General features: G+C 50.1%; 1 protein-coding gene across 1 annotated transcript in view; it reads right to left on the bottom strand.

Annotated features, from left to right (window-relative positions):
* Window positions 1-20,019, bottom strand: part of LOC309342108 (solute carrier family 12 member 9-like) — a 99,532-nt gene that overhangs the window by 62,189 nt on the left and 17,324 nt on the right. Inside the window, exons 2-7 of the mRNA XM_081862307.1 lie at window positions 19,740-19,874; window positions 18,771-18,908; window positions 18,345-18,647; window positions 17,416-17,523; window positions 15,359-15,470; window positions 3,199-3,356 (exon numbers count right to left, since the gene is read on the bottom strand). Of these exons, the coding sequence (XP_081718433.1) occupies window positions 3,199-3,356; window positions 15,359-15,470; window positions 17,416-17,523; window positions 18,345-18,647; window positions 18,771-18,908; window positions 19,740-19,874 (954 nt within the window). The remainder of the gene's footprint in view (window positions 1-3,198; window positions 3,357-15,358; window positions 15,471-17,415; window positions 17,524-18,344; window positions 18,648-18,770; window positions 18,909-19,739; window positions 19,875-20,019) is intronic.

The raw sequence follows: 20,019 nt of genomic DNA, 5'->3' as shown, positions 1-20,019 counted from the left end.
CATTCCACCCATGTAAAAACACGCTGATTCCCAGACCGTCTGTGGGCCAGATTTAGAAGGCGATTGGGCAGGATCCAGCCCCCGGGCCTTAAGTTTGCCTTCCCATGATTTAGCTGGTAGGGGGACATGCTGGCAATCTGCAAATGGAAGAAGGCTCCCCTTAAATCAAACATGATTGTTTCTTTTACAATACAGTGGTGCCCCGCAAGACGAACGCCTCGCAAGACGGAAAACCCGCTAGACGAAAGGGTTTTCCGTTTTGGAGGTGCTTCGCAAAACGAATTTCCTATGGGCTTGCTTCACAAGACGAAAATGTCTTGCGAGTTCCTGCGGTTTTTTTTCCCCTTCCCCCCCTTTTTCTAAGCCGCTTATCTGCTTATCCGCTAAGCCAATAAGCCGCTAAAAGCTGCTAAAAGCTGCTAAAAGCCGCTAATCCGCTAAGCCGTCAATGGGCTTGCTTCGCAAGACGAAAAAACCGCTAGACGAAGAGACTCGCGGAACGGATTCTTTTCGTCTTGCGAGGCACCACTGTACAATAGCACACGGGCACAGTTGGGAGGGAGAGATGAAGACCAGCCACTTCTGTTTATGAAGACAACCGCTGTGCGCCCTGTTCTGGCTGGGGCTGAAACACCTGCAGGGCACCAGGTTGGGGGAGGCTGGCGTATGAGCTGGACTGTGGGGTAAAGGTTGCTGAAATGCAAGACCAGCAAAGGAGCCCAGCAGAATGGAAGCAGCAGCCCCTTCTTCCAGTGAGCTTATTGGGCTGTTGCTGGGCCAAAAGAGACCTTCAGAGGCCCTAAGCATTTAAACGATGTTGGTGCCCCATATATATCTAATGCAAAATATAAACAACAATAAACAGTAAAATAAAATCTTATGTTTCAAAATGAAACTAAACCTATAGTAAGATGGAAAATAATGTTTATTTTTGTAGACTTTGTATTTGAAAAGAAAAATCTCCTTCTTTTTCTAACTGCAAACTCTTTGATCCGATCCTCAAAACTCATCTTACGTAATGAATCTGCTTCTATACTTGATAGAGATAAGGCACCCAGCCTGCCTTGTTGCATAGTTGTTCTGTTGGGATTTTTAATATACTTCAAGGGAGAAAACGAATGCTCAGCTGAGCCATTTGAGACCATTAAGGTTAAAAAAACCCAGCAATGGAAAATGTATGTGGTTCCCCCTTCCTTTGATGCCCTAAAGCACATGCTTATTTTGCTTAATGGTTAATCCAGCCCTGTCAGAGTCTCCCAATAGCATGTTTTCTCTGGAAATCCTGGAGGGCCTCTGCCAGCCAGGGTGGACAATACTGAGTCAGACGTACCGACAGCCACATTCAATATACAGTGGTGCCCCGCAAGACGAATGCCTCGCAAGACGAAACACCCGCTAGACGAAAGGGTTTTCCGTTTTTCGAGGCACTTCGCAAGACGAATTTCCCTATGGGCTTGCTTCGCAAGATGAAAACGTCTTGCGAGTCTTGCGAGTTTTTTCCCTCCCCCCCCCCTTTTTCTAAGCCACTAAGCCGCTAATAGTGCTAATCCACTAAGCCGCTAATAGGGGTGCTTCGCAAGACGAAAAAACCGCAAGACGAAGAGACTCGCGGAACGAATTATTTTCGTCTTGCGAGGCACCACTGTATAAGGCTTCCCACATCCCCTGCCCTGCCGCAGCAGTCTTTGAGGGTGGCCTACGTCTCTGCCCAGAAGCAGAGCCCCATCAACAGGCCCTGCCAGGTGAGGGCAAAGGCAGGGGTTGCCCACGACTGGTGGTTGCCCACGCAGCCCGCCAGGGAGGCAGAGGACTCCGAAAGGACGGCCAAGTGCTGGAACAAGGGAACCGCTGGGGAGAGCCAGGCAGAGAGGCAGACAGAGCCAAGCAGGAGACAGAGGAGAGGGCGCAGAGGACTGCCAGGCAGAGCTAAGGATCTTCCAGACTGCAGAATCAGCTGCGTTCAGCAACAGCCCCCAAAGAGTATTAAGGCATGGAGTGTGTCTACGTGTGTGTAGGGCAACTAAAAGACCAAAGGTGGCGGGTTAATTCCTGTTCTGCTTTGTATTTATGTACTGAAACAATGATTTGTTTTCTTTTGCAACATCAAATTTATTCTACGTTTGTTGAATTGCTGTTTTTTGTCGTTTTTTTTTCAATCTACTGACATGCTCTTCATTTTGTGTATTTGTGCTTTCAATGCTTTTGTCTTTTGATGTTTTGAACGTTTGCTGTGAGCCCCTGGTGATTTGTAATTGTTTCACTAATTATCTGTTGATTAATCTATACGATTTATGTTGCATTTGTGATGTTCTGTTCGGTTGTTGTTATTTACTGTTTGTGAGCCGCTTTTGAGGTTCATGCGAATGAAGTGCGGCGTAGAAATATAATCAATCAATCAAATCAGCTCAGTGTGGAAAAGCTTAGTAAACTTAGTCAATCAGAAGCTGGTACCCTAGGTAAACCTCCCCCAACGTGGTGCCCTGCATCTGGCTGTGGATGATGGGAACTGTAGTCCATAAGAAATTCAGGGAAGCTGGGAGACGCTGCCCCAGACTGTGGCCTTGGTATACTGGCCCTGTGCCCTGACAATTCAGGGCAGCAATGCTTCCGTTTAGCAGCTGCTGGGAACCACAGGAAGGCTCTCACGCTCAAATCCTGGTTGCTGGACTACGTGGGTCACTGGCCTGATACATCATCATCATCATCATCATCATCATCATCATCATCATTTATTTATACCCCGCCCATCTGACTGGGTTTCCCCAGCCGCTCTGGGTGGCTTCGAACCGAATATTAAAACCAATACAGCATCAAACATTAAAAACTTTTGTCTTTTAAAAGTAGAATAGTTGCTTATTTCCTTGACATCTGACGGGAGGGCGTTCCACAGGGCAGGCACCACTACCGAGAAGGCCCTCTGCCTGGGGTGGAGACGCTCCTTCAGGTGTACAGTACCGAGGCCATTTAGGGCTTTCAAGGTCGGCACCAACACTTTGACTTGTGCTCGGAGCCACAATTCGGTGCATTGGGAGCCAATGAAGATCTTTCAGAATCAGTGTTATATGGTCTCGGCGGCCACTCCCACTTACGGCTCTACTTACGTTCTTATGTTGGTCCATGCCTGCCTGCCAAGGAGAGACATTGCTAAGGAATCCCTGACGCAAGAAGTAGGCCCAGGCAGGCAGAAGGTCAACTCACCAAAGAGGTCGTCCTTGGCCAACGCGTAGAGGATTCGGGAGGCCCCGATCAGGTTGCTCATAGCGGCCGACAGAGTCGAGCAGTAGACGCCAAGGATGACGAACGGAGGCCAGATGTTGATGTCCCTCAGGAAGCTGTAGTCCCGCTGCAGGAGGAGCCTGAGGGGTGAGAAGGTGGAAACTCAGGAGAAGGTAGCGGCAGCCAGATGGATCAGGCCCACAGCCCATCTGGCCCAGCGCCCTGTTCACACAGCCGCCAAGCAGATTCCTGTGGGGAACCCGCAAGCAGGATTCAGGAACAAGCAGGCATTTAAGGATACATCCTTTGACAACAGTTAATTCATAGAATTGTAGGGGACCTGTGGGGTCATCTAGCTCAACCCCCTGCCATTCAGGAATCACAGCTAAAGAATCCCTGGCAACTGGTCAATTGGTGTCTGTTCATGTCTCTTTGTTGCAAACTGCCCAAGGCAGAATACAGCAGGACTCAGTCGGCAGAGCGTGAGACTCTTAAATTCAGGGTTGTGGGTTCGAGTCTCAGGTTGGGCAAAAGATTCCTGCATTGTAAGAGGTTGGGCTAGATGACCCTTGTGGTCCCTTTCCAACTCGACAAATCTATGATTTTATTATGCTTTTTTAATGAAAAAACAGTCTATAAGCAATTTAATAAGCATAGGATGCCATAGGGACATTTTGCTGTAGAGTGATAACCCCATCCTCAATCTGGGCATGAGCTCGGGAGAGGCTCCTGTGTGCTTCTCAGGGAGACAGCTTGGCTGAACCAGACTCCAGCCAGTCCCTCTCCATCTGAGCATCCGAAATGACCCCCTCTGCTTTCGCCTGGGGTGAGGAACCCTGGCCCCCTCCCTACTCCATTAGGCTCCAAAATGAGCCCCTAAGGAACACTTGCAGGGGGGAAGTGCCTTCTGCTTTCAGTCCATTACAGTGATGCTCCAGAGCCTCCAATCCCGCTGGGAGAGCTCAGTCAGCAGAGCATGAGACTCTGAATATCAGGGTTGTGGGTTTGAGCTCCATGTTGGGCAAACGATTGGGTTGAGTTGGGCTAATGACCTGCGTAGCTCCTTCCAAAATAATAATAATAATAATAATAATAATAATAATAATAATAATTTATTATTTTTTATTATTATTATTTATACCCCGCCCATCTGGCTGGGTCTCCCCAGCTACCCCGGGCGGCTTCCAACAAAGTATTAAAATACAGGGGTCTATTAAACATTAAAATCTTCCCTAAACAGGGCTGCCTTCAGATGTCTTCTAAAAGTCTGGTAGTTGTTCTTCTCTTTGACATCTGGTGGGACGGCATTCCACAGGGCGGGTGCCACTACCGAGAAGGCCCTCTGCCTGGTTCCCTGTAACTTGGCTTCTCACAGCGAGGGAACCACCAGAAGGCTCTCGGAGCTGGACCTCAGTGTCCAGGTAGAACGATGGGGGTGGAGACGCTCCTTCAGGACTCTATGATTTTACAACTCTACAATTCTATGATTCTATATCCCAAGGAGACAAGCTAATTCCCACCTTGGCGAGGCCCTTGTGCATAATTCCCTCCTGGAGCAGAGTCGGCAGGAGGTCAGGGAAGCCCCCAGAGGACCGGGCTGTTTTGAACATAGCCCAAATCAAAAGCAGACCCAAAGGAATCTGCTCTGCACCCCTGACCCCATTTTATTTGCTGCCGTGCCCTTAAAAGAGCAGCTTGTCCTGCAGACATGAGCAGATACAGTCATACCTCAGGTTACAACCGCTTCAGTTTGCATTTTTTTTGGGGGGGGGGGGTTATGGATACACCAAAACCCGGAAGTACCGGAACGGGTTACTTCCGGTTTTGGCGGTAGCGCATGTGCAGAAGCGTTAAATCACACTTTGCACATGCGCAGAAGCGCTGAATCGCAACCCACACATGCACAGACACGGCGCTGGGGGTTGTGAACAAGCCTCCCGCACAGATCACGTTTGCAACCCAAGCATCCACTGTAATCACGTTCCCCTCCTTGCAGGAAGACATTTGGAAGGTCAATTCCTGCTAATCAAGCTGGTTTGAGAAGCACACTCAAATGGCCTGGCATCTGCATGACCAGTTTGGTAAGCCAGCATGCTCTGTATGGTCAAGGCCTGGGCAGACCCCCATAAGAACACAGAGGCAGCACAGCATAGTGGTTTGAGTGTTGGGCTATGACCTGGGAGACCAGGGTTCAAAACCCCACCCGCTGGGTGACCTTTGGCCGGTTACTGCCTCTCAGCCTAGCCTACCTCACAGGGCTGTTGTGGGTCCTGGGGAAGGATAGGACCACGTACACCACCTTGAGCTCCTTGGCAGCATGTTTGGACCCATAAGAGCATAAGAAGAAGCTGCTGGATCAGGCCCATGGCCTAGCCAGTACAGCATCCTGTTCTCACAATGGCCAACCCGATAACCCAATGGGAAAGCAGCAAGCAGGATTTGACCACAAGAACAACTCTCCCCTCCTGGGGTCTCCAGCGACTGACATTCAGAAGCATCATTGCCTCCAATTGTGGAGGCAGAGCATAGATATCATGGCAAGTAGTCATCAATAGCCCTCTTCTTTTAAAGTTGCCTCGCCTCCTGTGGGAGGGAGTTCCGCAGATTAACAATCTTCCCACACGGCATGCTCACCAGTTCTATCTAGGGAGTGCCTCAAACCCTGGAGCTGCGCTGTCATTTGCAGGAACAAGTAGCTCATCATCTATGAGGAGTCTTGCCAACCTGGTGCCCTCCCCCCCAGATGCTTTAGACTACAACTCCCATCAGCCCAAGCCAGGACTGCTGATGGGAGTTGTAGTCCAAAAGAGACAGTGGTTGGCAAAGGATGATCTATCCTGAACGAGCCATTGATCCGATCGAAGGCGCTTGGTCAGTCTCGTGGCTGACGGCACTTGAGGAGCCGCTTGCCCAAAATTCAGTAACGGAAATAAAAGGAGAGGGAAGGCAGAACTTTCCTTCACGCATTAAACTATACAAATGGCCGGGCCTTAATTGGATTTTAACAAGAGGCAGTGAGCAGGTGGGAGATAAATTAGCACGGGCTATCAACGCCAGTGTCTTTGGGCAATTAATACCTAATTACCCCCAAATTGATCGCTTTGCTAATAAGCGCAGCAGAGGGGGGGCGGGGGGGTGCAGGTGGGCCTGGTGTAGAGAGGAACCGGTTTGGCACCCTCCCCGTGCCCCAGTTGGTGGCTCCCAAGGCAGCAGCACCCATGGCCAACCCTGTAGAGTTGGAGGGGACCTGTGGTGTCATCTACTCCAACCCCCTGCAAATGCAGGCATCACAGAAGGAGAATTCGCAAAAGATGGTCATCCCACCCGTTTCAAAGGAACTTCCAAGGGAAAAACCTCTTGAAAGAAATTCATGTTTTTGAAGGAATGTGCTTTTTGACAAGGACGTTCTGCAACAGCGTGATGAAATTCGCCGTATTCCTGTTCTTTGCTGCACTGATTCTTGCAAAGTAGGCAAGGGCTCAGACATGTGTTATCGAGAGACTGATTAATGAGAAGGTCCATTCCAAAGTGTCCTCAATCCTCGCGAAGGCCCACCTGGGTTTGCACAAGCACATCTGCACGTGGTGCTGATGTCTCCTGCCCTTCAGGGTACCTGGCCACTGGATGTGCCTGTAGAATGGCTTGTGGTTCCTGGGACTGCCGGTCACTGCCAGTGTGCCAACACTGACCGGACTGCAAAGAGGCCATTGTTGGCAGATGTCTCCTCAGCTCCCTGTTGACTCCAGCTTCTATGCTCAATAAACATGCACCTTTAATTTTTTTTTAAAAAATGAACTTCCATGGAAACTCCACCATCTTCTGAGGTAGGTGGGCGGCCATCTGTCAGGGATGATTTTGCTGAGATTCTTGTATTGCAGAGGGCTGGACTAGATGAGCTCTAGATGACAACTGTTGTTGTTTAGTCGTTTAGTCGTGTCCGACTCTTCGTGACCCCCTGGACCAGAGCATGCCAGGCACTCCTGTCTTCCACTGCCTCCCACAGTTTGGTCAGACTCATGTTTGTAGCTTCGAGAACACTGTCCAACCATCTCGTCCTCCATCGTCCCCTTCTCTTTGTGCCCTCCATCTTTCCCAACATCAGGGTCTTTTCCAGGGAGTCTTCTCTTGTCATGAGGTGGCCAAAGTATTGGAGCCTCAGCTTCAGGACCTGTCCTTCCAGTGAGCACTCAGGGCTGATTTCCTTAAGAATGGATACGTTTGATCTTCTTGCAGTCCATGGGACTCTCTAGAGTCTCCTCCAGCACCAGAATTCAAAAGCATCCATTCTTCGGCGATCAGCCTTCTTTATGGTCCAGCTCTCGCTTCCATACATCACTACTGGGAAAACCAGAGCTTTAACTATACGGACCTTTGTTGGCAAGGTGATGTCTCTGCTTTTTAAGACGCTGTCTAGGTTTGCCTTCGCCTTTCTCCCAAGGAGCAAGCGTTTTTTAATTTCGTGACTGCTGTCACCATCTGCAGTGATCATGGAGCCCAAGAAAGCAAAATCTCTCACTGCCTCCATTTCTTCCCCTTCTATTTGCCAGGAGGTGATGGGCCCAGTGGCCATGATCTTCGTTTTTTTGATGTTGAGCTTCAGACCATGATGTTGAGCTTCCAACTCTAAGATTCTATTATTCTGGCCTGTTCCACTATCAGTTGTTACTGCCGTACAATTAAGGACTAGATGTGGCGTTCAGAGCACACACCTGTCGCTTGGCAGGTGCGTTTGGCATGCTTCATGCTCTCACTGCTCCTGTGGGGATGGAAGCACTGCTAACTGGGCAGAGCAGGCTCTGGAGTCTTAAGGGAAGGAGCACAGCTCAGTGGCCGAGCACCTGTTTGGCATGCCCCAAGTCCAATCCCCAATGACATCTTCAGGTAGAATGAAGAATGCTGCCCATCTGAGTGTCAGGAGTTCAGCCTACACTCGAGTAGGACCCTGGCAGAGACACATGCCCGACTGGCATGTTCCCTCCCTCCCGGTCGATCGTTTGGGAGCTTCATAAGCTTTCTTCTGCCCAAACATCACAGCGACTGATGCCAACCGACACCGGCACACTTAGGGATCCGCAGAGTTTGCGCATCTTGCGTGACAGACGTCAGCAACTCAGCATTTTGGCTAATCTACTTTATTTACATATAAACACACACGGAGCACTGCAACATGGCTCCCTCTCTCTCTAGCATCAGACAGCAAGAAAGAAAAAGGACAAAGGACAATAGTCCCACTTCATGGAACACAGTAACACAAACATCCTGTCTCCGTCACTTCCCACTCTGTAGAAGGAAAACATACACCATAATGTGATAGACAACAATCCCATGACTGCAATCATGGAGCAGGAATTCTAACACTGAGACCCAGGAGAGATGCTACCAGTCATAAGAACTCAGGAAGAGGCTGCTGGATCTGGCCAATTGCCCATCAAGTCCAGCACCCTGTTCTCACAGTGGCCAAGCAGATGCCTGTGGGAAACCAGCAAGCAGGATCCGGCCACAAGAGCAACTCTCCCCTCGTGTGGCTTCCAGCAACCGGCATTCAGAAGCATTGCTGCCTTCAACTATAGAGGCAGAGCGTCCCCATCATAGTTGTAAGGTAAAAGGTAAAAGGTAAAGGACCCCTGGACAGTTAAGTCCAGTCAAAGGTGACTATGGGGTTGTGGCACTCATCTCGTTTTCAGGCCGAGGGAGCCGGCGTTTATCCACAGACAGCTTTCTGGGTCATGTGGCCAGCAGGACTAAACCACTTCTGGCGCAACGGAACACCGTGACGGAAACCAGAGCGCACGGAAACGCCATATACCTTCTCATCACAGCGGTACCTATTTATCTACAGTGGTGCCCTGCAAGACGAATGCCTCGCAAGACGGAAAACCTGCTAGACGAAAGGGTTTTCCGTTTTGGAGGTGCTTCGCAAAACAAATTTCCTATGGGCTTGCTTCGCAAGACAAAAATGTCTTGCGAGTTCCTGCAGGTTTTTTCCCCTCCCCCCCTTTTTCTAAGCCGCTAAGCCGCTTATCAGCTGATCCGCTAAGCCACTTATCAGCTGATCCGCTAAGCCGCTTATCAGCTGATCCGCTAAGCCGCTTATCAGCTGATCTGCTAAGCCGCTAATAGCGCTAAGCCACTAATGGGCTTGCTTCACAAGACGAAAAAACCGCAAGACGAAGAGACTCGTGGAACGGATTCTTTTTGTCTTGCGAGGCACCACTGTACTTGCACTGGTGTGTTTTCGAACTGCTAGTAGCCATCAGTAGCCCTCTCCATGAATTTCTCCAACCTTTTAAAAGCCACCCCAGTGGGTATTTGCGTGGGCAAATAAATAAACAGCTCAATTGGCAGAGCCTGAAATTTTTGATCTCAGGGTCACGGGTGCAAGGCCCACGTTGGGCAAAAGATTCCTGCATTGGAGAGGGTTGGATTAGATGATCCTTGTGGTCCCTTCTATCTTGACAGTTCTATAATTCTATGAAACGAATAACCTGCCCTTAAAGGCACAGCTACATATCAACCATAACCTCTGGCTTTTCCTTCTCTATCAGGGCTGCCCCACGACAATCGTCCTTTAGCCGGGATGGTCTGGTTGAGAGCTGTCGCCTTTCTTGGGGCGTGCCTCCACCCCTCCCATCTTTCTAATCACACATAGCAGCCAACCCCCCTTACCACCCCCTCCCCAAAATAAATCCCACCCAGGGGTAGAGCAGGGCATGCCTAACAAAGCAACAGGAGATGAACGGGGCCCCAGATTTCATTTTCGTGCCTTTCCAATAATCTCATGTTGATTTGATATCAGGATCAGCCGGTTGGGGGTGGGGGGAAGGAACAGGGGACGGTAAGGCCTATTAAACCTCTCAGAGTGGAGGAGGGATGAGTGGCGGGGAGGGAGGGGGGCAGGTGCATGTCATGTGTGGGGGCCTCGCAAGCTGCCCTGTCCCCTGTCATTATGAGCAATGGCCATGCATTAAGGTATTAGAACATGACAGCTATAATTCTAGCCAATTCCTGCCGGCTGCCCCGGCACAGCCGCGATTTATGGCAGCACTTTCCAGAGCAGAAAATTAACAAGCCGCTCTCTCTCTCTCTCTCCGAGAACAAGGCAGGCACACATGCACACATGCACCCCACCTGAAAATCCGACACCGTTTGCAAATGCACCAAGGGGCATGCCCCACCTCCCTGGGCATGTCTCCAGCCAAAGCTCAGGTTCAGATCCCTGCTACCCCTGGGTTTTGCAGGAGTTTCAGGGGGGAAAGCACTGGTGTCATTGTGTTAGGGGGCACTGCAGACCCGCATGAAAGCGAGCCAGAAAAAATAATGGCAAGGCAGGTGGGAGGTGGCCCATTGGCCAAGCTGTGAGCTGAGGTTTGTGGCTTGGTGACTGCAACACGCTCAAAGTGGGACTTCTCTTGTGCTTGATCTGGAAGCATCAGATAATATTGGATGCTGCAGCACAATTGCTGACAGGAGTGAGGCCTTGTCAGCATATTATGGCACCTGTAGCTCAGAGATCTGCATTGGTTTCCCATTTGCTACTGGGCCAAGTTATTAGGATACAAAGCCTTTTGGAACAGTTGACCTGCGAGATTGCCTGGCCCCATATACGTACACTCAGCTGCTTTGGTCAGTGCAATGGCATTGCTACCGGTGCCATTTCCGCATTTGTAGATGGAAGATACCCCTTCTGCATTTGTAGACTCACTCTTTTAGTGTGGCAGCACCTAAACTTTGGAACGCCCTATACCTTCACTGTATGCTTTTTGGCACCGGCTAAAAACATCCTTGTTTAGACAAGCCTACCCAAATGTTTAGAAAGTCGATGCAAGTTCCAATCTGTTTTCCTTCTATTGTTATTTTAGCTTTTCGAAAGTCTTAAATTTTTGTCGTTCGTTTTTTGCAAACCTCTTTTCGGCTGCTTTAAAGAAATCAAGCAGTGCACACATTTTATGAAATAAGCAAATGAAGAGGAGTCCAGAGTTCAAATCTCGTCTCGGCCACAGATTCGACAGGCAACCGTAGCCAAGCCCACTGAGCCTCTCTGCCCAAGTGCTCTGCTCTCAACATGCTATACGGGCAATGTTTTTAAAAGCTGGTGCTGTAAAGCTGCAAAGGCTGTGAGAGCCCAGGCTCCTGGACTCAGTGGCCACCCAGATGCATGTGCAAAATCCAGAAGACCCGTGCACAGGAGCCCTGTCACCTCCTAAACTTTCCAGCAACTAGTACTCAGAAATGCTACTGGCTCCAGCCTTGTGGCTAGTAGCCAGCAATAGCCTGATCCCCCTCCACGGATTTGTCTAATCCTCCTTTCAAGCCATCCAAGCTGGTGGTTGTCGCTGCCTCATGTGGCAGTGAGTTCCACATGCTGTGTGAAGAAGTGCTTTCTTTTATCTGCCCTATCGGTAGCCGGAATGGTAGCAACAAACAAAACCACGCCTTAAACCTGTGACCAGAGTATGCATGACAAGAGACCAAGGTGCCCTTATCTTGCAATGGGTTGCCAAATCCAGAAAATTTCCCGGGTGCTTAGACAGCCACTTGGGGGAGGGTGGGAGAAGGGGAAGTGGGCAAAGAGAGGCCGAATTGATCTAGTGGCTCTCGCTCCCTCCTGCGCCTGGCATTCTGCCACGTCAGTTCTGATTTGGAGTCTTCCATGCGCACCTGACCTGCATCACCCGCCTTGAAATCTCTCAGAATTGGTGGCAGGGGCAGGCCAGAGCAATCTTAGCCACACTTAATGTTATGCTTCTGTTAGCCACAAGAGAACGGGTGGGTGCAATTGCCAGCAGGTAGGAAATTGTGTTTGAGTGCCTTCCCACGCCCTTGGAGGGGGAGAGGGCAGATTACCACAATCAGCCGCCTGCCAGCCTACTTGGGGTTTCTTTGCCTGTGTACAACTGGGCTGCACAAATCTCAGAAGGAGGGGGGGGGGCCTAATCCAGGTGACAAGACAAGGAAGCCTGGGACATCCGTTCCTGACGGGCTGGATGTATAATCTTTGCACACAAAGAGGCGCAGAGGAAAAACAAGTGTGCATTAGGAAGACGGCAGATAATAAGCCTTCATGCACGAAGCAAAACGGGCAGCGTCAAGTGCGCAGAAAGTCAAAGAGCTGGTAGGGAAAGGAAGTTTTCCCTGTTGCAACCAACTGAGCCGTATAAGACCGCCTCTCTCCATATGAACCCACTTGGATCCTGAAATCATCCTCTGAGCTCCTTCTTCGTGTATCTCCTCCACAAGAGGTCCGGAGGGTGGCAACATGAGAACGGGGCCTTTTCTACAGTAGCTCCCCGTTTGTGGAGTCTGGAGCCCTCATTATCCACCTTTAGGTGACAGGCGAAAACGTTCCTCTTTAACCAGGCCTTTGGCTGATTTGCATCCAATGCCCTTTTAAAACGTGTTGTGGAAGGGGGTTAGACTATTGGGTTGCCTTTGTTTTTATTATGCATTTTCTTTTTCTTAATACTGTGATTCTATGAGATCTACGGGTATAGGGCAGTATACAAATTTAATAAATACCGTATTTTTTGCTCTATAAGACTCACTTTTTCCCTCCTAAAAAGTAAGGGGGAATGTGTGTGCGTCTTATGGAGCGAATGCAGGCTGCACAGCTATCCCAGAAGCCAGAACAGCAAGAGGGATTGCTGCTTTCGCTGCGCAGCGATCCCTTTTGCTGTTCTGGCTTCTGAGATTCAGAATATTTTTTTTCTTGTTTTCCTCCTCCAAAAACTAGGCGCGTCTTGTGGTCTGGTGCGTCTTATAGAGCGAAAAATACGGTAAATAAACATAGCCTGCCCATTGCCAGTCACCCAAGATCAGTCAGCAAGACCTAGACCACAGAGCACAGGAAAATAAATGAAATTCCCGCCACAAACAAACACAGGAAGACAAATTTATGGAGCGCATGACTATCAGTGGCCTCTAGACCTAATGCCTAGCTCCCTGCAGTGAACGCCTGTTGCTAGGAATCGCAGGTGGAAAGAGTTCTGTTCTGCTCAGGTCCTGCTTGTGAGTTTTCCTAAGTTCTTCTTATGTCCTTATGGAGAAACAACAACAAACCTATGGTTATGTGAAACATGCTCAATAAACACACAAGACGTAACCGGCTGTACTTTTAAATAAATGAGATATAATTCATTGTTTCAAATTGTAGATTTCAACGGAAGTCCAATAAAGTTCAACGAAAAAAGCAGAAGACCCAGTGGATTTCTGGAATATTAGCCTTGTTTCGCCATCCTAGGGTTCGTCAGTAGTACAGGGTCATATGTAATATTACAGGATAGTGGATCTTATAGCATAGTAGTGCTTGCAACCACTATGAGCCTGTGCTACTGATGAAGCCTAGGATGGCGAAACAAGGCTAATATTCTGGAAATCCTTGTCTGAGACTCTGTGAAAGGATTCTGTGGAACTGTAACAACCCTTCGTGTGGATTATTGGACTCTATGAACAGACAGTGGTGCTGGAGGAGACTCTTGAGAGTCCCATGGACCGCAAGAAGATCAAACCTATCCATTCTGAAGGAAATCAGCCCTGGGTGCTCACTGGAAGGACAGATCCTGAAGCTGAGGCTCCAATACTTTGGCCATCTCATGAGAAGAGAAGACTCCCTGGAAAAGACCCTGATGTTGGGAAAGATGGAGGGCACAAGGAGAAGGGGACGACAGAGGACGAGATGGTGGGACAGTGTTCTCGAAGCTACCGGCATGAGTTTGACTAAACTGCGGGAGGCAGTGGAAGACAGGAGTGCCTGGCGTGCTCTGGTCCAGGGGGTCACGAAGAGGCAGCCACGACTAAACGACTACACAACAACAACATGAACAGACAGGTGGAATAGACACTTATACATGTGTGGACCTTATGCATGAACTGACTAGAGAATGAACTGATCCACTGGGTGTCCTGCTTTTTTTTGTTGAACTTTATGAGACTTCCGTTGAAATCTACAATTTGATACAATGAAATATACCTCATTTATTTAAAAGTACAGCCGGTTATGTCTTGTGGGGTTATGGAGAAACCTTGCATTGAGCCAGACCGTGATACCACCTAGTTCCATGTGCTCACACTCTCTCTCCCCCCGCCCCCCCGCATATATGGCAGCTGGGCTCCAAGGTTTCAGGTATGACTCTTCCCTAGTCCTACATGCAGATGCTCCACCACTGAGCTGCAGGTCATTCTCCATATAGAGAGAGCCACACAGCAGTACATCAAGGGAGAAAGCAAAGCTGCAATCCTCGTCCCTGACACTCTTCCTTTCTAGCTGCAGGGAGGCATTCTATTCTATGAACCACCCTGAGATCTTATGATGGGGGGGGGGTGTATATCAATCTAATTAATAATACAGTGGTGCCTCGCAAGATGAAATTAATTCGTTCCACGAGTTTCTTCGTCTTGCGAGTTTTTCGTCTTGCGAAGCACGGACTTTGGAAAAGCTTCAAAAATCACCAAAGTCTTCAAAAACCTCAAAAAAGGCTACCACACCGCGTGCTATGAGTTGCTCCTCGAAGTGAATGCACGGTTTTAAGAAAAAGGAAACAAACTTGCAAGACAAAGGAAACAAACTTGCAAGACGTTTTCGTCTTGCGAGGCAAGCCCATAGGGAAATTCGTCTTGCGAAGCAACTCAAAAAACGAAAAACCCTTTCGTTTTGCGAGTTTTTCGTCTTACGAGGCATTCGTCTTGTGAGGTACCACTGTAATTCCTTCCCACCTGCGAACATGTACATGTACACAAACTGAAGTCCAAAGAAGGACTGTATCATATGATGCCCCTTTGTGAACAAGCTGGTCCCAAGCTTTAGACCTGAAAGCCTCTTAAATGCCCAGTAGGGGAGGGGGAGAAATTAAGTCTCTAGGCTAACCTGAAACTATGAGGTCTGCTCAGCTCAGGAACCCCTTAGACAAACCCAGGATAATTCAGCTCAGTTTCTCTGTCTTTGAAATGGGCATAATTCCAAAATCGCTTTAACAAGGGAGAGAGCTGCAAGGATAAAATGAGGAGATGATGCCACCTGTACTGAACCCCAGTACAGGGCAGGTTTCAGAAGTCTTTGTCTGCTCATTATTGCTGTTGTTTTAAAGGGGGGGGGGAGTAAAGAGCTATGGGGTAGGAGCTCCCCCTGGTGGCCAGTCACAATGCCTACCTGTCACAGGTGCAGCTCAGCAGAAAAGCCAACAGGTTGTACACAATGTAGGTGAAGATCACAGCTGTGATGGTGCCTCTTGGGATGGAGTAGCTCGGCCGCTTCAGATCCCCTGAGGAATGGAAGGAGGGCAGGATCAGGGCCATCCTGGACAGGGGGAGAAAACCTCCATATCTCCCAGGCCAGAGCATCCCACTCACAAAGTGTTCATTTTCCTTTCAGGGGCCAGGAAGCTGCCTTATACCTTGTCAGACCACGAACATAAAAACAGTGCATCTGAAGAAGTGTGCATGCACATGAAAGCTCATACCAATAACAAACTTAGTTGGTCTCTAAGGTGCTACTGGAAGGAATTTTTATTTTATTTTATAAAAACATCCATCTGGTCCAGCATCCTGTTCTCACAGTGGCCAACCAGATGTCTATTATGGGAAACCCACAGGCAGGAGACATATGCAAGAACCCTCTGCCCTCCTGCCATTTCCAGCAACAGGTATTCAGAAGCATTGATGCCTCAGCTGCATGGACAGACCACAGCCATCCTGGCTAGTAGTTGACAACAACCCTCTCCTCCTCTGAGAATTTGACCAATCCTCTCTTAAAGCCGTTCAGGTTAGTGACCATCGCTGCTTCCTGTGGGAGGGAGTTCCACAGGAGGGGAGAGGGGGTTTATTGGTTTGTTTTGTTCTGGAACTTATGATGTATTTTGTGCTTTCATCTTGTATTTTTCTGAACCACTCAGATCTACGGATGAAGAGCGGAACACAAATTAAATTTAATAAATACAGTCATACCTCGGGTTAAAGTTGCTTCAGGTTGAGCGTTTTTGGGTTGCGCTCTGCAGCGACCCAGAAGTAATGGAATGTGTTACGCCACTCGCGCATGCGCAGGTGCTCAAAATGATGTCACGCACATGTGCAGAAGCAGCAAATCGTGACCCGCACAGACGCGGGTCGCGTTCGCTTCAGGATGTGAACGGGGCTCCGGAACGGATCCCATTTGCATTCAGAGGTACCACTGTAGTAGTAGTAGTAATAATAATAATAATAGTTTAACTAAGGTCTGCATGAAGAACGAATTCGTGACTCTTCCAACGTTCACAAGTTCTAATTTTAGAAGAAAAGGAGAAAAATGTTCCTCTCTCCACTTTCTCTGTGACATGCATGGTTTTATGACCTGCTATCATGTCACCTTTGACTTGCTTTTCTCTAACCCAGGGGTTGTCAATCTGGTCCCTACCAGCCAGTAGTGGGCATTTCAGGATTCTAGGTGGGCAGGAGGGGATTCTACAGCACAAGCTGAATCCTCCTTCCATCGAGCATTGGTGGGCGGTAAGGAAATTTTACCATCAAGAAAGATGCATTATAGTGGGCAGTAGGTATAAAAAGGTTGACTAGGTAAAGGGACCCCTGACCATTAGGTCCAGTCGTTGCCGACTCTGGGGTTGCGGCGCTCATCTCGCTTTACAGGCCGAGGGAGCCAGCGTACAGCTTCCAGGTCATGTGGCCAGCATGACTAAGCCGCTTCTGGCGAACCAGAGCAGAGCACAGAAACGCCGTTTACCTTCCCGCCGGAGCAGTACCGACTTATCTACTTGCACTTTGATGTGCTTTCAAACTGCTAGGTTGGCAGGAGCAGGGACCGAGCAACAGGAGCTCACCCCGTTGCGGGGATTCCAACTGCTGACCTTCTGATCGGCAAGCCCTAGGCTCTGTGGTTTAACCCGCAGTGCCACCTGCATCCCTAAAGGTTGACTACTCCTGCTCTAAAGCAATGAGCCCCAAATTGCTGCAACCTTTCCTTGGACGGGAGTCGCTCCATCCCCTTGGATTTTGGTTGCCATCTTCTGAGCCTTTTGCAACTCTGCCCTTTTTTAGGCAGAGGGTTCATCTAGATCTAGCACTCCCTTCACAGACTGGCAGCGTCTCCAGGATTGCAGGCAGGGTCTCCCCTAGCTGTATCTAGAGATGATGCCATGGAGTCGAACCTGGACCCCTTTGTTCTCAAAGCATGCACTCTGGCCCTGCCGCAAACGGGCATGAAAAGTCTGCACCCACCTGACATGTTGGAACCTGCCATGATTCCTGTGCAGCCGTTGAACATGACGGCAAAGACGGTGCTGAAACTCATCAGGCGACCCGTTGTGTAATCCACACTGTAGTCGGCTGCGGGAGGTAGTGAAGAATGCATTTATTGAAACAGTTTGTGCGCTGCTTTTTCCCTTGGGAAAATCACAAAAAAAGCAATGGTGGGACGGACTCCCTCGGGAAGTGGTGGGCTCTCCTTCCTTGGAGGTTTGGATGTCATGTATGATTGAGGTTCCGGCATTGCAGGGGGTTGGACTAGAGCACCCTTGGGGGGCCCTTCCAGCTCTATGACAACAACATAAAGGTAAAGGTAAAGGGACCCCTAACAGTTAGGTCCAGTCGCAGACAACTTTGGGGTTGCTGCGCTCATCTCGCTTTGTAGCCGATGTACAGCTGGCTGGCATGACTAAGCCGCTTCTGGCGAACCACAGCAGCGCACGGAAACACCGTTTACCTTCCCGCTGGAGTGGTACCTATTTATCTACTTACACTTTGACGTGCTTTCGAACTGCTAGGTTGGCAGGAGCAGGGACCGAGCAACGGGAGCTCACCCTGTCACGCGGATTCGAACCGCCAACCTTCTGATCAGCAAGCCCTAGGCTCTGTGGTTTAACCCACAGCGCCACCCGCGTCCCCATGACAACAACATACTGGAGCCTAAAAACAGACCCCTTCAAGGGTCAAAATACAGGGGAAAGAGGTGCATCTTCAGCATCCTCTGCAAGCTGTGCCATGAAGGTGTCAGGCACGTCTCTGTGGGGAGGGAGTTCCACAGCTTAGGGGCCACTACAAAGAAGGCCCTCTCTTCCTGTTTCTCTTCCCACTCCTCTGGAGTCACAGCTTCTGCGCCCCCCGCCCCCCACAAAATAATACTTTTCAAGTGCAGAGGTGAAACTCACCAAACAAGTTGGCCTGGAGGGTGCTGTGCTTGAAGCCTGTGAAGGAGGCGTTGCCCTGCTCTGTGCCGTTGCCGTCTATGCCCGGGGGCAGTTTCACCTTGCGGGGGGCCACCACGAAGAAACTGAGGCAGACGGTGCCCAGCACCAGCATGACGATCAGGAAGATGAGGAAGGTGGCCTTGGCGTAGATGCCAGCGCCCACGAGGCAGACCAGCAGGCAGAGGAAGAGAAGGACCGTGCCGTAGAGGAGGTCGAACCAGTAGCCGCGAGGAAGGACCTGGGTGGCGCTGCCAACGCCGCCCTCTGCGGGGACAGGCAAAGAGGAGGTCAGGGCGGGCACCTTCGCTGCCTTGCAGGCAGAGAGAGGAAAACCCTGCAGTGCGGACAGGGGTCAGCATCTCCCGGGAAGATTCGTATGCCACTCACCTGCCGGGGCTCCAAAGTCATCCACGACCGCCTCCACCAGCCCCAGGATGTAGAGCGCACTGGCACAAACGTTGGCCAAGAAGAACATGATGCCAATGCTGCCGCCGAATTCGGGCCCCAGCGCCCGGCTGATCATGTCTGCGCCCAGTGCGTCAAGGAGCAACATAGAAGTCAAGGGGACCCAGCGACGTCGAGAGGCAGCTAAGAGGAGGGTCTGTACTGGCACTAGCATCTACACGCCATTTGGAGGGAGATGCCCTCCAGGCATTTTGGACTACAACTCCCATCAGCTCCTAATCAGCATGATGGGAGTTGTAGTCCAGGAGGGCATCAAGCTAAAGAAGGCCAAACTAAGGTTTGCTGCATCCGTCACACAGACCAGCGCTTCTTAAATGTGGGTCTGCAGCTGTTGTTGGTCTACAGCTCCCATCATCCATAGCTAGTGGTCAGGGATGATGGGAGTTGCAGTCCAACAAGAACTGGAGATCCCAGTTCGAGAAACACTGACATAGACAGCTGCAAAGGGGTGTGTAAAGCAGAAATTGGTGGGGCAAAAGGCCAATGGTGGCAGTGACGTCACCAATCCCGGGAAGGGTTGGAAATAGGAAGACAGACAGGCGGGGGCTGGCTAAGGGCAGACTGAGGTTGGTGGGGCAGTGCCCCCTTTGCTCAAATGGACCAGCCTTCAATGAATCCTAGAATCGCTGAGTGGGAAGGGCCCCCTGAGGGTCATCTAGCCCAACCTGCTGTGAAGCAGGAATCCTAAGGCCCACAGGCTTTGATTCCTGATGTTGTTGTAGCACTGGGCAGCCCTGCCTGCTTGTGGCACTTGCCTGTGGGGTGCGGGCAGGAGAAGAAACTGCCCCACTGGTTGGATCCAGTTCCCAGCCCCTGGTGCAATGGCTGTAGAGGTGCTAGGAGATGCTCTAAGCCAACCGGACACTCGCTGGGTCTGCGTGCGAAGGATACAGTAGGCACCACCCGCATCCAAGGCCCCATTGGTGGAGATGGCACACACCGACAGAACCGTCAGCCCGATGATGAAATAGGCCACGACGAACATGGCCAGCGACTGGAACAGCCCGGCCTGGCCCACCACAAAGCCTGTCAGCACGGAGAGAGAAACAGAGGAGGAAATATGGAGGGTGGACGTTGCCCCAACTTTCCTCGCCTTCCCCCAGAGTTTCTTTAGGCCACTCCTGCTCTGGAACAAGAGCCCCCAAGAAAGGACCTGAGTGCTAGGGCATTA

The sequence above is a fragment of the Podarcis erhardii genome (assembly GCF_964252035.2).
Source record: "Podarcis erhardii genome assembly, chromosome: 5".
NCBI lineage: Eukaryota > Metazoa > Chordata > Lepidosauria > Squamata > Lacertidae > Podarcis > Podarcis erhardii.
Note: the sequence above shows the minus strand (reverse complement) of the source record. Positions and strands in the feature narration are given on the sequence as shown.